Source organism: Nestor notabilis, unplaced genomic scaffold (assembly GCF_000696875.1).
Source record: "Nestor notabilis isolate BGI_N333 unplaced genomic scaffold, ASM69687v1 scaffold29785, whole genome shotgun sequence".
NCBI classification, from domain to species: Eukaryota; Metazoa; Chordata; class Aves; order Psittaciformes; family Psittacidae; genus Nestor; species Nestor notabilis.
In genome coordinates this window covers 4,197-21,875 of record NW_009931058.1, presented here as the reverse complement: position 1 = coordinate 21,875, position 17,679 = coordinate 4,197, and the positions used below count along the sequence as shown (strand labels likewise).

At 34.6% G+C, this 17,679-nt stretch overlaps 1 protein-coding gene across 1 annotated transcript in view; it reads right to left on the bottom strand.

Annotated features, from left to right (window-relative positions):
• SEC24B (SEC24 family member B) overlaps positions 1-17,677 on the bottom strand; it is a gene marked incomplete at both ends in the record, with an annotated part of 26,967 nt that extends 9,290 nt beyond the window's left edge. Inside the window, 9 exons of the mRNA XM_010015706.1 lie at positions 318-430; positions 1,382-1,491; positions 2,144-2,270; positions 3,006-3,108; positions 4,270-4,454; positions 6,020-6,201; positions 7,376-7,456; positions 12,181-12,285; positions 17,494-17,677. Coding sequence (XP_010014008.1) covers positions 318-430; positions 1,382-1,491; positions 2,144-2,270; positions 3,006-3,108; positions 4,270-4,454; positions 6,020-6,201; positions 7,376-7,456; positions 12,181-12,285; positions 17,494-17,677 — 1,190 coding nt within the window. The remainder of the gene's footprint in view (positions 1-317; positions 431-1,381; positions 1,492-2,143; positions 2,271-3,005; positions 3,109-4,269; positions 4,455-6,019; positions 6,202-7,375; positions 7,457-12,180; positions 12,286-17,493) is intronic.
• Between the last annotated feature and the right edge of the window lie 2 nt (positions 17,678-17,679).

Sequence of the window (17,679 nt, the reverse complement as noted above, 5' to 3'; positions counted from 1 at the left end):
AGAGTGCTGCTTATAGATATTTGTACAATCAACATGTTGCTAGAATTTACAGCTACATATACTTTGCATTTAATAAGTAAATTATTTGCAGATCCACCTTTAACCACATTCAGGGAAGAAAGCTTTCATCATGTAAATTGCTTCAACAGCTGTTTGGGTTTTAGACATACAAGTTGCATATCAGAATCTCAGGCAACAGAACTGTCCTCTAAGGACAGAATATATAAACACTATACGCAAGTTTTCTACAAAACTTTATGTAAGTATTGTTTATAATAACATGTTAGTTAATTTGAAAAGGTTATTTATATTCTTACTTGTCTAGGTTTTCCAGCAATGACTGGCAGACTATTGTCAAATATCCAGCCTCCACTGCATTATGAGACACATCTAAAACAAATAAATATACCGCAGGCTGAGGAGGACGAAGCTACAAAGTAAAAAAAGTAAAAATAAAAAAAAAAGTTCAAAAATCATATTTAAAGAAATGTTAAAAGTGATTAGTCATTAGAAAGGGAAGTGGGAAAAGGGAATACTTAGAAAAAAGCAAGGTATACATTATGTAGTAAAACTGTTTTACTAACTAGAAGACTAGACGTGGATAGACTTAACCACAATTTCCAGTACTCAGTTGTTTCCATTTGTAATAAGCATACGATGCTATGCTTCCAAACAGAAACTTGGTATTTTAGTCTCCCCTTCCAACACTCAACTCAAACATGACTCTTTGATACCAGATATGGAATTTACTCTTCAAAACACAATTGTTCTTTCTGTATGTGCACAATGCAACCCATTAAGAGGAATTAAAATATTCTACCTTCATCCTTTTCCCAACCATGTAAGAAGCCGTATTTATTCATTGCCAAATGTCTTGGCCACAGTATTTCAATTCAAAGACAAGAAATCAATTTAGTTCTGCTGTTGTTATTAATGTCATTATGAACAGAGCCTTTCCTCAGGCCTTGTTTATCTTTTTTGAGGCAAGACTAGTATCACAGCAATTGTAGACTGACTCCTAGTTAGAATCATTTCTATCACAATTGCCAATAAAAAATTTGAACCCAACATAATTCCCTTGTTACTCCATTTGTCTTTCAAAACTTCAAAATGAGGGAGAAATCCAAAACCTGCATTGCATGAAACTCAAACCAGACTAATGCTACATTAAACTACACTGGAGAACTACACACAATTGCAATTGCTTCTAACTATCTACATTTACTAAACCTCAAAATAAGTATTTCAACTATTATATGGTGTTAAGAGGACCTTCACAGGAAAATTAATACACACCACTGGAGCAGAATGCAACATGGATTTCAAATGCACTTATATTAACGTGCAATTGGTATTGAAGCTAGCATGAAAACTTTATTACCATATAGTCTGAGGAAGCAATGAATTCCACTGTAGAATTTTGGACCTCTGGCCGTTTGTGAGGCTCTCCATAAGATCGTGTCAGAGGATTATACATAAATTCTTCAGGAACTATAAACAACAAAAAATGTTGGTTTTATTTTTTCAAAAAAGTTTATATATTTGTCAGCAAATAGAAAAACATTATGGCAGCCAAAGGGAAGGGAAACTAATGCAGATGTATTTCAATTATCACTAACAGCAGAAGAAGAATTACATTAAGGATACATAAAACAAAGGAACTTTTCAAGTATCTTAAGCAACAGCAAAGTTAAATAACTGGAAACAAAAGAAGCCTATTTCAAACAACAGTATTTCCCCAACTGTAAAACACCAATGCAAATAGGGCATTTCACAGTAACAACAAGCTTGAACTTGTACTGTTTTGCATAACCTCTGGCCTGGATCACAGTATCAGCTGTCATCATGTTTCAATTTTTTATTGCAACAGCAGTCAATGGAGCAAGTTGATTCTATTATAATCAGGATAATATGATTACATTTTGTCTCCCAGAAAGCTGCGAAACAACCTTTTGCTTCAGAAAATACACAGCACATTTGACTTATGATCCAGAGCTTTTTAAAAAAAACAAAACCAAAACCCACCTTAGGAACACTGTCATTTTAATCTACATTTTAATCCAAAGCATCCCATGGACTGATATGATGCAAATACTTGAAAGAGATTTTATTAATGCAAGCTTCTCCTGCTACAAAAACTCACCATCATTAACTCTATAGCACAGATTGCACTTCCACCTCCTTTGATCAATGAAAGAAACAAAAGGGTTGATATATGTCCTGCAGGATCTGCATCTCACTATTGTACTTGAGGTTATTACTGGTAATTGCTAAAAAGAAACAATGGAAAACTGTAACAAAGGTATACTATACATTTTATGGAAAACATTACTGTACAGTAGAGTGCATAAAAGCTTCACAAGACTAGATATTCTATCATCTTTATCTTTTTTAGCTAATTTTCTTAGAGTAATTATGATGTCCATTAAAAATAACCTCCCCATTCAAATCAGGAGAAATAACATTTATTTGTCTTAATCCAATCACACAAATCAAAAGTTGTAATAAGATCTTTAATGAAGTTACTTTAAATTACACAGTTACAATGACACAGTTACTATAGTAACAGGAATTATGAGAGACAGAGCAACTTTGTGTGATTAAACATGACAGAGCAAACCTTATGCAAAGAGCACACATCTTATGAAAAGAAGTCATACCAGACAGTTATTTACCTTTTCACATAAATACAAATAAATCAAATGGAGAAAGGCTGCTTAACAGTTACGAACAATCTTGCATTGTGTTTATCTTCTCTTGACAGCATCTATCATGCCAATAACACATTCAACATGAGCACTTGTCTCCAATGTAAATACATTTTTGAGAGCTATCTGACAGTTTTGAGCCCAACACAGGGTAGTAATTCAGAGAACTACTGAGAAGCAAGGATTTCCAAGAATAAGAAAAAATTTTGAAGGGCTTGTCCAAAGCCTTTCCCTCATGAATTAAAATAAGGTATATTAAGTACCTATATTAAAAAAAGAAAAAGTAAGCTACTGTACCGTTAGGTCTCTGAAGGGATGTAGTAACAAACCTAAAGGAAGTTTAGCTTTGTTTAACAAAGCCTGCGTCTGTGGAATATTTGTCAATGTACATCGAAATGAACTGAAAGCAAAGAAAAATATTATGTTGAAAATGGAATTTTAAAAGATGTTAAAAACATTGTGTTAACACCTGATCTTAAAGAATTTTAAAATCTAAAAACTCCTGTTTTACAAAGCTGCTTTAATAAATAAAACTAATGCATCAAAGAGATTAGAAGATGCCTCCTAAAGAAACAAAAGAAAAATATACTCCCCTGCTCCCCAGTTTAGTAGTTCAGCAATGCAGGTATATTAAACTTGCAATAAGGAGGTAAAACTGCTTTAGATACAACACTCTATGTAAAATGCTGTATTCTTTACTAATTATAAAGATTTTTTTTAGGTGAAGGAACTAAAAAAGGAATACAGTATTTACTAGTTCTCAGAAAATAGTATTAATAAAAGAAAACAGTATAAAAGTATCTCAAATATCGAGAAAGTAAAAATCTTTCCTTTAGTGTATATAAAGTGGGAGGTAGACTTAAAGCTACATTAAGAGCACTAAAAAAAAAATCCCAATGCACGAATAGTGCTATCCAAAGTGTTCCACATCTTAGAATCATTTTCAGACACTCAGTTTTCTGATTTCCATTTCTGGTGGGACCATCCACTGTCACTAGGGTAGTAAGCTGAGTTAGTCTGCAGTAATAAATAAAATTTATTTTGGAATTAGAATTAAGATCTTTTGGGAGACAGCAGTTTCCATTTATCTAGGTACACTTGAGTTGGGAATACTACTTAATATTAATTAGTGGTGAAAGAATAATTGTAATCATGATTACAATTATCACAGTAAAAGGTGTTCAGAGTTTATTCTGTTTATTTAGACATGATCATCATAATTTTCTGGAAAAAAGTCCTACACAATATTATAAAAATATTCTATGAGATGTACTGCATGACAATAAGCAGTTTATTAATAGATTTTTTCTTTACATGGATAAAACAAAGCAAAGATTAAGCAGATCTGATGTTGTAATAAGTGAGCCACACTCACCGCATTCTGATGACAGGACTATTTCAACCTTTACATAAGGATGTGGCGGATAAACTTATTTTCAAGTGAGTTATATTAGCTCATTACAAAGATTTAAAGTCAGGAGTCAGTTTAGATGTTTTTGACTTTGAATAATTATTAGTCACTGAAAAATGCAAAATGCTGTTCTAGACACAGTATACTTACTCTGGACTGCAGTTTAATTTCCTAAGATCAGAATTCAAGTTAGGCACAGGTGCTGGAACTGAAGATACAGGCAAAATATTTCTATCTTGTGTAAGGTTTACTGGTCTCAAGCTTTCTGGCTGCTGACTATGCTGTAGACTTAACCCTCCTACAGAAGAGGACAGCTGGTTCACGCCTGGATATTGCTGAAAAGAAGTAAGAGCATGGCAAATGGGTAAACACACAGTCATGTTTAAATAACAACCTTAAATCTTCCTGTAATCCCAATTCTTCCAGACATGTACTAAAAAAGATACAGCAGTAATTAGTAACATACCCAAACAAGAGAAAAGCTGTACGGTAGAAATTTAAAAAACCCGCTAAGACAAAATTAACATAACACCCAAATATGTATAATTGGACAAAATTCAAATTCATTATACAAATCAACACTGGAGGTCACACATAAAATTTCAAGCTTTCCAAGCATAACAAAACAAGTTACCAGAAAGTTGACAATTTCCCCCCACCCCCTTCAAAAAGTTACAAAAACTTCAAAAATATATTCATTTTTAAACTAAAACACTACAAAAGAGGAGAAAAGGTTAGTTTGGAAGGCAGCTTTGAGGTCTGGTAGTCCAATGCACAGCTCAAGCAAGGCTAACTTCAAAGTTTGATCATGTTCATAGCCTTGTCCAGCTGAGTTTCGAAAATATCTAAGGATTGATGATTTCACAGCACAATCTGTTCCCCACTCCTACTCTGAAGAATTTTCTCTTTAAATGTCCAACCAGAATTTCACTTGCTGCAACCTGGAATTATTGGGTTTTTTCTTTTACTTTGTACTCCTGAAAAGTCTAACTTCTCTGCGCTGCTTCTGTGTTTGTATTTTGCCTCCTTATCTGCCTCTTTGTCAGATTTTCACTGCTCTTGCGTGACTCACATGTGCATCCAGAGCCAGTTGACTGTACTTCTTGAGTGTTTGGTCCTCTCTTTACCAGGAAAAAGAATGGACAGAGGCAGCCAGGTGCACCACACACATAGCACAGGCTCTACAGAGCTCTTTCCTCTGGACCCTATGCCATGCTTTGCTTGTAAGGTGATTTAATGCTGGAGATCATAGCTCATAGTAGTGCTCTGATCATAGAATCATAGAACAGTTAGGGTTGAAAATGACCTTAAGATCATCTAGTTCCAACCCCCTGCCATGGGCAGGGACACCTCGCACTAAACCATGTCACACAAGGCTCTGTCCAACCTGGCCTTGAACACTGCCAGGGATGGAGCATTTGCAACTTCCTTGGCAACCCATTCCAGTGCCTCACCACCCTCACTGTGAAGAACTTCTTCCTTAGATCTAACCTGAACTTCCCCTGTCTAAGTTTGAACCCATTACCCCTAGTCCTATCACTATAGTCCCTAATGAAGAGTCCCTCCCCAGCATATTTTTGCCGATCAAGTACTTCATTGTGTTTCTTCATGGTTTCCTATCAATAAACTACAGCTCTTTAAAACACCAAACATGGATGCTGGTAATAAGTGGTAAAGCAAAATTGTTAAGCCTAACTTTTTGGAGATACACTCAAAATTTTAACTCAAAAACCTTCTAATAAGAAGTTAGGATCCAGAACTAGACATCGATATCACAGTTAACATTTTTGTCTCAGAAATTATAAAAAAAACACAATATGGAAACAACAACAAAAAAAATCCTGTAGAAAACACTTTTCCCATGCAGTTACTTCATGAAGTAACTTTTAAAAATACAAACCTGTGTATAGTGCTGAAACCCAAGATGGTGTCCTGGATTACTGGGCTGCACAGGAGTAGGAGGCGCTGCATTTTGGTAGCCAGGCTGCAGTGTGGGATATCCATAACCAAAGGGCTTAGAAGCTTTTGGTGTTTGCAGGGCCGATGGAGCAGGAACTGGGCTGCTGGTCACAGAACGCGTCTCTAGAAGAACAGAAGAAACCACACAGGTATTGAATTCACTTATTATTTCTTTTTTAATTTAAATGTCAAATCCTAGATGTGTAACAAACAATACTTCCATTTTAAGTTTTTGCATTATCCATCAAGTTGTGTATCTGCACTGACCAAATAAATTAGCAATTACTGCAATTATGCTGTTAAAGAAGGTACACATAGGAAGATGACCATAGATCTATGTAGCTACTAACAAAATGCTATCTTATAAAAAAATAAAAAAAAAAATAAAAAAAATCAACAGATTGAACAAATTTAAACTTGATTCTGTTACTCTTCATGCCTTCAGGAGAACCAAAATGGTTATTTATTAACTGAGAAATCAGAATTCATAATCCTGCAGCCATGCCTCTGCTATCCACATGCCTCTAGCTGCAGTGTATAAGCTAGACCCTATGTGGACAGCAATATCAGCTTTTTACTTGACATTTCACTTTACACAGAAACCCATCAAACTAAGCAAACTACTGTGACATTCTCAGATGCTAGAGCAATGTAAAACAGATAGAAGGGGAGGACCCCAAATTCATCCAATTATTATTTTTAACTATACTGAACAGCATCTTCTCCACCTGCTCTCATATGGCAGCTCCACAAACTTCAGGATTGAGGTAGCCTGCTAGCAGGTTTTTAGAACAAACCTGGCACTCCTGCTGTTTTTAGAGATAAAAATAAACAAAATAGCAGATTTTTTTTTAAAATTATTTAAAGAAAGAATAACCTTATCCAAGCATGCATGCAAGCTAATATCCTTGATGTCACAAAACTTTAATGGCGTGTCAACTATTACCAGTTAGTAATGTCAACACAATCAGGCATACAGTGTAACCTAGAGAAAGATGCCTGCTTTCACACGGAGCATAATTTCAGCATTACTCAATATTGCAATGGAAAGTATGACTTATGATGCAGGGAAGTTTTACTAAATGGTTACTTCAACTTCAGTGTAAAAACTGTGCAGAGTAATTAAAAACGCCATCGTTCTCTCTGATGATTGCCTCCACACTTTTCATAGGCATTTCCTTCCACCTACTTGTTAATTAACAATAAACAGCAGTCAGAATAGAAGAAAATCATAAACACTAAATAGGTAAGTCTTTAAACAAAAATCTTCATAATGAATATGTAATAAACTGCTTACCTGGATAGCCACCTCCTTCCAGGGCATCGTAATTGTTCAGCACAGGAGAGGCACTGCTTGTAGTGGAGGAACTATCAATTGCTGGGGGGAAAAAAATAATTTAAAGTTAGATGCTTCAGAAACGGCAAATTTTTGAGAAATAAAGAGATTTTTTTCCTAAAAACCTTGGTAAGAAACTGTCAAGAAAGATCCTGGGGAAAAAACAGCACTTCAGCCCTATGACTTGAAAGCTGTTACTACTGCAAAGAGGAGAGGGAGGAAGAGAAACAATCGACATGATACTAAAACAAACAAGCAAGCAAGCAAGCACATGCCCCAGAGAGAGATCAATGGGAAGAGGACAAAAACAATGAAAAAAGTTGTTTCTTGAAATAAAAAAATATTTTCTATTCAACTGTCTAGGCTACATCAAATGAAGCCATGCACATTTTTAAAACAGTCTCTATTGTGACTTTCTCCACAATTGGAAACAAGAAGATTTCTATCATCTTCAGAGTATGCACCATTCCCACCTTCAAGCAAAACTGACAAGTATTTAATTCTTTCCTCCTTTCTGTGCTGTTGGACTTCAGAGCTTGTTTTGTTTTCAATGTAAAGCTTCTGTTTCCCGTAGAACTTGACAAGAGGTCTCAGATTCAGTCTGAACAATTACTTTTAGTAGAGGAAAAAGTAACTATGTAAAAAGTAACCATGTAAAAGTAAATAATGCAAGTTAACTAGCCAAAAGTAAAAAAGCACATAGGTACGTATATAGTTGTTAATACCAGAGAGACACCTAATGCTTAATTTTTAGTTCACTCTATGCATGCAACCTGAACGTCTTACTGTAAAAATACTGCAAACAAAGATGTATTTAAAAACACATACATTTCCAAAGAAATGACATTAAAACACCCCAGGCCGTGAAGTGCCAAAGAAAAGGAGTATATTTAAGAATTCAAAAAAGACAATTACATATATAACTTTTGCGCAGAACAGACTCAGAAGAGATCTACTGACACTGTTCTACTCAGAAGGATCAACTGTGACCACACGTCCTACTGTGAAGCTGAAAGTATATCAGGGAGAAATTCAGTGGGGGAACATTTGAGATTTGATCCCACTTCAGTAGAGATTTCCAAATTAAGAGACTCCTGCATATGGAAACATAAAACATCCCTGACATTTGGGACACGCATTAATACCATAGTGACATCATGACTGACTAGATTATTTTTGAGCATTCTGCCTTTAAAGCACTCAGCTAAGAAATAGGAAATTATTCCAGAAGACCCAGAACGCTAACAATGCATTTTATTTTAAATGTATTAACACTGTGAAACTAACACAATCTCAGTTTTCAGATTGTTCTTCACTGTAAATTTCCCTTTTTTGACCCTGAAATTTATAAATAGAACATAACTGCAAGATTTCTTTTCCCACCAAATTTAATCATTCCTTCTATTCTAGAAGCTTAAGGGAACAGGATTCGTTATTTTTATCCTGAGCAGAAACACAGCTTGTAAAGGTTTGGTAAGTCCTAGTACAGAAAAGTTGAAATATACTTTATTATTTCAACGAGATTGAGACTTAAGAATTTTCAAGAATTATTTTTTTCTGTCTGACCAGAAGCTAGTTCTGCATTTCAAAAACATACAAAGAGGTTATAAGCACAGTTGTGAACATATAAAACACTAGTTCAAGCTTTCCGATTTCACTACTATGTCACTCTTTACAGAGTTTTTCCCACAGTAAATTGTATTCATAAACATACATCCATCTATAATATAATTTGATATAAAATGAGTTTGCTCTTTTCACTAGGAAGACATTAATGGTACAGTGATTTGTAAAGAAGAAATATTATAGACTTCCCAAGCTCTGCCAGAAAAGTTAAGACAAAACACTTTAACAAATATATGAAAGGATATATTTTTAAAGCATGCTGTAAGTAAAAATAATGTAACTTAATCCTACTTCTACTACTACAACTACAAAAAAAAAATCCATGCATCATTTCTGACATACAGGGAAGTTCTAGTCAGCAAGTATAATCTCAGATATTTTGAAACACGAAGTCTGTCTAATTTCAAATAAGAAAGTGAATCCTATTTCTGAGTATCTCATATACTGACTGAAGACCTGTCAGTTCAGGTCTTCGGTTCTAGAGAACTTGCAGAATTTGTAAGATATTCTTGAGAACTGTCAGACCTACTAGAATTACATTTTCCCGTTCTACTCTCCTCTGGAAAACAAATAGTTGACCTAAACTCAGTGAGTTGTATAGCTTCCTGCAGAGCAAATGTGGCTTCAAACTCTATGCTGGTCATATTTGTCATGGAGATCTCACAGATTCTCCATCAATAAAAAAACCACAAGAACTTCCACAAAATTAAACAACATTTTTCCTATGCTTAAGCTAAGCTACGACAGCTGTAAAAGTTTATTTTAGCATAATAAGGACCAGACAAGAGAACATATTAGGAAGACAGAAAAAATGTTTTGTAAAGAATATTAGAAAACACTGCTTAGACAAAAATAATACTTAGAACATGCTTTTACAGTTAGGTAGTTATTTTATCAATATAAATTTTGCTTTCAGAGTTTTCAAGAACTCTTTGGCAACATAGTAAAAGAGTGACAGAAAAGTGAGAAGCTACACAAGCACATGCAAACAGATGTCCAACGCCTGTTCTTCATAAAAACAGTGTCAAAGCCTGAGCTAGAAACCTGTCTACAAAACGTAGTTAGGATTTATATTAACTCCAGATGACAGGGCAGAAAACAGGATGGTTAATAATCAGGTAGCCTACATATTGAACTTGGGTGTCCTTTCACTCTTTCGCATATGATAAATTTAAATACAATTATAGCTTAAAGGTTACAGGCTTTATCGAAGTACAAAACTTGTGAGACAAAGACGGTAGGGAGTATGAAAACTTCGTCTCTGGTAGGTTTAGGAAACTAAGACTACAAAGGTTGTAATTGCTAAAAAAAAAAAAAAAAAAATAAAAATATCTGGTATATCCTTTGATAGAAACCTTGTCATAGGATTAAGCAAAAAATTCAGTAGGTATCTCTGCAACAAAAAAAAAACAAAAACAAAAACCCAGAATGCTCTCCTGGCTTTTCTAGACTACTCTTTAGAAAGCAGAGTTCAAATAGCAGCTGTATCACAACAGCCAAAGCAAACTTTATATGCCAAAGTAGAATTGTTTTCTAGCTGTTGGTCTAATTACATTCATAGCTTTAGGGGGGGAAAAAAAAAAAAAAAAAAAAAAAAGGAATTACAAAGTATCCTTAGATTAAAAAGTAGAGTTATTCTAGAGTTACTATGCATAATTTATTACTAATACTGAAGCCCGTTGAAAGATCAATTGTGTTACCACACAAAGGGTAAGGAAGAAACTGAATCAATAATCTGAAATAGCCAGAATTACACAGGATATGCAAAGTATCCTAATACTTGTGCTCCCCTAGAATGGTGGTAATAATATCACTTCTATTGATAATGCTGCACCCTCCAAATATTGTCCTTCGCTAGCTAGAACAATGACAAGTGTCTTCGACTGAATATGCCTTCCTCCTAGGAAAAACAACAATAGCAACTATCTTCTTCTAATGTTCTGATTATTCAACATAACAGTTGAATCCATATTACCTAAATTGATAACATGAACCCATCAGACTGGTCTTAGTTATGACTTGGATGTCATCACTGTTTTGTTCCATTTTTCATGATGTCGTGTGCACTAATCTATTTTCACAGTACTTTAGTTTTATAATTACTTAAATACAACTCAGAATTATATGGCATTGATTTTTTTCTGCCTAGCTACAATATGAATTATAAGCTTAAAGTTACAAAAGTTTGCTATCCCCAAACTGCACACACAAATGGGTACAGTATATTAGCACAAGGCATGTGCAATTGCAATTACTTCCATCTGTCAACACAGGGAGAAGTCTAATGTTCAATCTCAAGATGCTTTTTGCAGTGCTACCATGCATATATAGATTGTAAAGCCTTTTCTTTAAGTTAGAAGAAATTTTTAGCATCCTAGAATCTAAGGTGGTGAGTAACATCAAACTCATAAAGCCAGGCAAATTCTGACAAAATACAGGCAGAATCCTTGCAGTCATGAACCTAACACTTAAATCAACCAGGACAAGTTGCTTCCTTAAAAAAAAAAAAAAATAAAAAAAAATTGAAGAGAGAGAGAGAGAAGTAAGCAAAAGTTTTTAAGTTCCCTACAAAGCAAAGAGATTAAAACTGAACCTACATGCTTGACCACAGAGACATACCTTAGGAGGAAAAAAAAGCAGCACAGATTAATTTACTGTCTTAAAAAGCATACTTATTACCTTTCAATATTTACTTTACTATCTTAATTGTAAGAGTTCCCTATATGTAAGATGAGAGACAGGTAAACGCTACTACACGTTAACAATACAAACTACATCTAGTTGATTAACATAAGTAACTATCAGTCTAAGCTCTAGAGCTAGTTACCTTCTGTTAAGAGTTTAAAACCTACTGCAAATCAAAACATTAAAAATATGGGAGTCTTGCAAGTTGTGACTATTACTTTGTTAGATATATAAACCATCTGATATTAATATGAGAAAAGAGAACCACTTGGTGACTACTACTGAACTCCTTTTTGTTACTATACTAACAACAGCTGTAAAATTTCTAATTAACTTGATACATGATGAGTTAGAGTGATGTTTTATCTTAAAGGAAAAAAGTTTCAGGGGATGGAAATACAGAACATCGCTTGAGTAGGAAGAGAACAAGATACTGGTGTAAAGCTAAAGCCAACCTGCTTCCTCATCCTCCTCATCCTCTTCCTCATCATCTGAACTTGATGACAAGGGAGCTGGTGCAGAGCTAGCTTGATTATTAACATATCCACCATACTGCATGCCTGTGAAGTGGAAAGCACAAACATAAGAATCAGACAGACAGGAAAGATGAGAAATGAAAGTCACAAATCACTGCATTAAAAGCAAGAGAAATTAGCCATTCTATAGAAAATCCCAACATGCAAAATCTACAGCCCTAGCCTATAGAGCTATAGTTCATATATGAACTATATTAGCAGTACAATAGAAGCAGTTTTTAGTGGGCTAGTTTAGCAAAGTATTAGTACCACAGAAGTTAGCAGGAAACTTCATATATCTATGTGTGTGTATGTATGTGCATGTATATCAGGAAGTTAATACACACAGACTTTTTACATATGTATTTAATATCAATCTGTCCACTGAAATACTTTCAGAAGTTAATATCTAGAAATAAATGAATTCTTTCCTAGACAAATTTTTATTGTGTTATGACAACATTAATATTGAACTTCTGCTTAGCACATCTGCCCCTTTTAAGACTGGAATAATTCATGCTGGAATTCTGAACAGTGTCAAAAATTAATGAAAGATACTGCTGCTGCAATATGCGAGACTACAAACACATACCTCTGCAACAGAGTCAGTGAAATTTAAGATGGGTAAATCTGAAAGCTTGGTTAGTCTTATTTTTAAGTTAATGCCTAAATTAAGTGTCATAGACCCATATTTAAGCACCTAAATATACTATTTACTTTTAAGATCCGGTAACAATGCAACAATTGTTAACACTGTTGCCGCCAAACCATAAACTGTAAAGTTTTTTGGTAGTGGATTGGGGTTTTTTGGTTCCTTGGTTAGGTTTGGTTTTTCTTGGTCTGGTTTCTTATTTTTATTTTTTTTTTTTCATTTTGGGAGGAAGGGGTTGTTTTGTTTTGAATTTTATTTTTTTTTTTTTGTTTCTTAGAATATCTACTTTAAACATATGTGAACAATACACAAAAGCAACACATACATATACTATTTTAAAACAGAGTAAAGCATGCAGCAATGGCTTAGAACTGATTTCCTACATTACTCATTATTGATGCAGTTTCAGCACCTCTGAGAAATCTTAAGTTTCTCTTGTCATGGGGCAGGGTTAGCAAGGATTTTAAATAGGCCTGTAGTCATATTTAAATACATACAAGTGAGCACTGCTTCTCTTAGCAATCCAATGGATTGCTATAGCAAGAAAATATCCTAATTATTCAAAACTCTTCAAAATTGTTCAGACTTTTGAGATCTTGAGATTTTTTTTCCCCCTGAGCACTCTGGCACCATTAGTGTACTTTATTTTAACACTATAAAGCACCAGAGAAGTGGGGTTTATGTTATCCATAATCTGAAACCATCATGGTAATAACCATCCACAACTTACATCAATTATATCAAATTGTATTTTACTTAAAACATTGGCTAAAAATGATGTTCGTTTAATGGCTTTTTAAAAAGGTTTAGCAAATAAACCCAAGAGGACCACTTCAATTTCACTTACGAAAAGACAACAGAACCTAGGTGAAGAATACCTATTCAAACAGTGAAAAAAAAAAAGCAAGAAAACCGTATCGCAACATTCTTGAGAAGCTGAACTTTCATACAGAAATTAGCGAGACTGACATGATTACATTCTGTCTAGTGCATTAATACTCATTCAATTCCAATCAAGTTTCTCCACAATACAAGGAATCACAATGATAAAGGAAAAAAACAAAACAAAACAAATTAAAAAAAAAAAAAAAAATCAAGCCAACTGCAACCGAGATGGTACAATGCTTCAGTATCTTTATACTGCTAAAACACAGGACTAACTCAAGTGATTTATAGTCCTATGTTTTATGAAGGCTTTGGATGCACTTGATAAGAAGGATTAAAAAAAAACCAAACCCAAATCCAGCATTCTCTGTGCAAAACTAGACTACATCCGAGGAGACTGTATCTGTTCTCAGGCCTGGGAGAGCTACCAAGGAATAAGACAGAACAACTGCATAAGACAGAAGAACCTCCTTATTCTGAAGGAAAACAAACAAAATAATTAAGATGCAAGTAAAAGGGGAAAAAAGTCAGGATGACAAGATGTAATACACTGAAACACAGAAAGCCAAAATAAAAGAAGATGGGCACAGTGAGAGAGCGCGAAGATGGACCTCTAACAAATACCATGTATATAAATAGGACAAGAAAGAAAGAAATCTACCTGCAAAGGGCATGCCAATGCAAAAATTCCAAGCATGGATAGATGGGACAAGACTGAATTAGTTATTCTAATAATATTACTTTGGAGTCTTTGGAATGGTTTTTGGAAGAAAAAAAAGAAAATAAAATTCAAACACCTTCTGCTAAATCTCCCACTTTTCCAGTCACTGGTCACATAAATAACAGATGCACATGTTTAGAAAGAATACACAAGAAGATTAAAAAATATGCTGGTGACACATAAGTTCAGGAGTCATGGACGAGGTCCCAATGAATCCTCTGGCTGGTTTGAGTCGTAACATCCTTATGAGTTTGCACAGATTTTTTTATTTTCATTGCCAGCAGTACTACAAATTTCTGCCTTTAGGATCTTCCTGTGCTGTGCCAGCACAACCGCCCGGCCACAAAAACAACCTGAGAACTGATCTGAATGAAAAATAACCTAGCTAAAAGTCATTCTCAGCTGGAGATGCCTCCCATTCTGGTTCACTGCCAAGCAATGCCACCAGTAGGCCAGCACAGGGGAGAAAGCAACTGAAGGCCAGAAATGGGTGGCTGAAGACAGCAGTTCCAAGTGCCACCAAGTGCCTAATCATGATTGCTGTTGTGACAACTCAGTTCTGCTTAGTATCTTATACAGAGTTACTAAAAATGTTAAAATCTCCCACTCTTAGAAGTGCAAAAGCTTGCTTTAAAATCATTATTTGAGTGAGATTACTTCACAAGTCTGGCTTAAAATGCAACCACATATTTAAATTGCCACAAATTTCTTGCACTGGAAACTTACAGATACAGCTGCCAATGTACTTGTAATATAATAATAACGCTTTATCCCACTGTATTTTACAAACCCTAGAAATAGAGGTGGGAGGACACAAAGGGGTCAATTGGGCTAAGAACTGATTTACCTATGAAATAAACTAGGTATGTTTCATCCCATGGAAGACTTAAAACATACATTTTATGTGGCTTAAATTTCATAATGGAGGCCTGACTGAAAATTAAATAACCACATGCAAAAATAAACTATATTCTGAAGATCTTTAACTGGCTCTCTACCCAGAACACACATAATTTCCATGAATTTACCATGGTATTAAGATCTTTAATATTACAAACAGTAGTCTTTACAAAACGAATCCTACTCCATTCTTAAAACTATTTGCTTTATTTTCATTTACTCATCTGCTCCTCTCATTAATATAAACCCTAAGAAAGTCTGCAAATAAAATCCAGACAGGGTGCACATTCTAAAAGTTCATTTCAAAGATGCCATTTTCAAGCAAATTAGTTTATCTGTGTTACATTTGTATGGATATTTATGTAAGATTAAATAGGCTTTAATATATTTTAAGTTTTTTGTCCTACTAAAACTTAGCCAAGTAAACAATTAGAATATCTTAATTGTGTATAGGAATGCCCACACACGAGCTTAAAACAATGAAATCCACTTAAAAATGGATTCAAACTGGTTTTCCAGAATGCTTTCATGTAGGCAACACTATAAGAAAAAAAAAAATATCAGTTTATTTAATCTCTGCATAAGAAACACACTCGGAAGTCTAACAACACAGACAAATATCCAGTAGATGTGTTCTACTTTTTCAGTAGGTTAATTTCTACAAATAATCACACTTAATTGTTGATAAAAGGGTATTGCAAGAGTACATTATGTATTTGAGACTCCTCAAATGAAACTAAATTAAAAGTCTGAAGTCTTCTAATGCTTCTAATGCTTTTTTTATCACCTTCTAATTTAGCTGCTAAAAATATCACCTAAAAATAAGTGTGTGATATCACGTACACGGATTTATTATCAATTATATTAATTTACATATAACTAGATCAATGCAAACTCCTGACAACTTATCTTTATGTTCCTCACACAGGTATGTAGCTGGTTTTAAAGAGTGTTCATACACATAATGCATTATTATTCACTTATATGGAAGTATTTGAATTCAGTGAAGTTCGGTAGTGACTAGAGTAATTTGTATTTGATGTACCAAATATTCACACATTATACAGGAATCACTGCAAGAACATATGTACTGCACATCAAGGCAAGCACAGTTAAACAGTTAAAATACTTTTTCTCATTAGAAATATGGTTATGTGATTTCGTTGGAAGATAAACCAACAGTTTGTCCTAGCAAGCACATCTACTGTACAAATTCTACCTCATACCAAAATCAACTAAAACTGTGCAAGAGCCAAGCACGGTTCCAAAAACTGATTTATCATTTTCCTTAAAATGTTACACTGTACTTTACACTGAGTCTTTACAGCAATGAAAAACTTTTTGCTTGTACTGATTCTGCTTGTACAGAACTGATTCACAGACAAGCTATTTCTTTACATTCTCCACTCCACCAGGAAAAGGAGGAAATTTAAACATTTATATCAGATGGTTTTGAAATTTAAGAGTAAAAAACATGCTGTAACAGACACCCACCATGCTTTTGAGAATTATTTTTGAACACTAAACGTATCCAATTGTTCTTGACAAAATTAATGCCTACTTCATCATACACTGAGTTCTTTTTCCGTAAGAATTTAAAATTCTGAAATAACCAAGAGAAAACACAGCCTCCCAACCCCCCCAAAAAACAAACCAGCACAGTACATTAGATATGGAATACTAGATACAGAAATGTGTAACAGTCAAGAGACAACTTAAAACATAAGGGCAGAATTCGCATGGCTGAAGACTCGATTATTTTGTTACTTTTAAAACTTTCTTCCAAGAAATTAAAACAGTAAGCAGCTTTTTAGAAAAATAAGGGAACTAAAAGAAGAGGTTTTGAGGAAGAGACATATAAGACCAACATGACAAACAAGCCAAAGAGGACATATGGCCAAATGAAATCAAACAGAAAAGCTAAGAGAAACTAGAACCATGGTGGTATAAAACAAGAACTCTAAGGGAGCCTGAAGAGATGCAAAAGGTGTACTCCAGTCAGACAAGCACAGAAGAGCAGCAAATAAAGGTTCCAAGGTGTGGATGTGGAACAGGGCAGGAATCTGTACTGTAACTTCCCATTCCCTTTTAGTACCTTCCTGAAGGGCCGGCTCTGGTGACTGTGTAACAGAAGGTGAAGACTGTGGCTGTGAAGAAAGGCTTGGAGCAGGTGTTTTTACTGATGAGATCACAGGAGAGGAAACAGATGTTGCAGTCCCAGGCTTGGTGAACAGAACACTCTGGCTCACAGAATGCACAGGCTGTGAAGAATCAACACCAC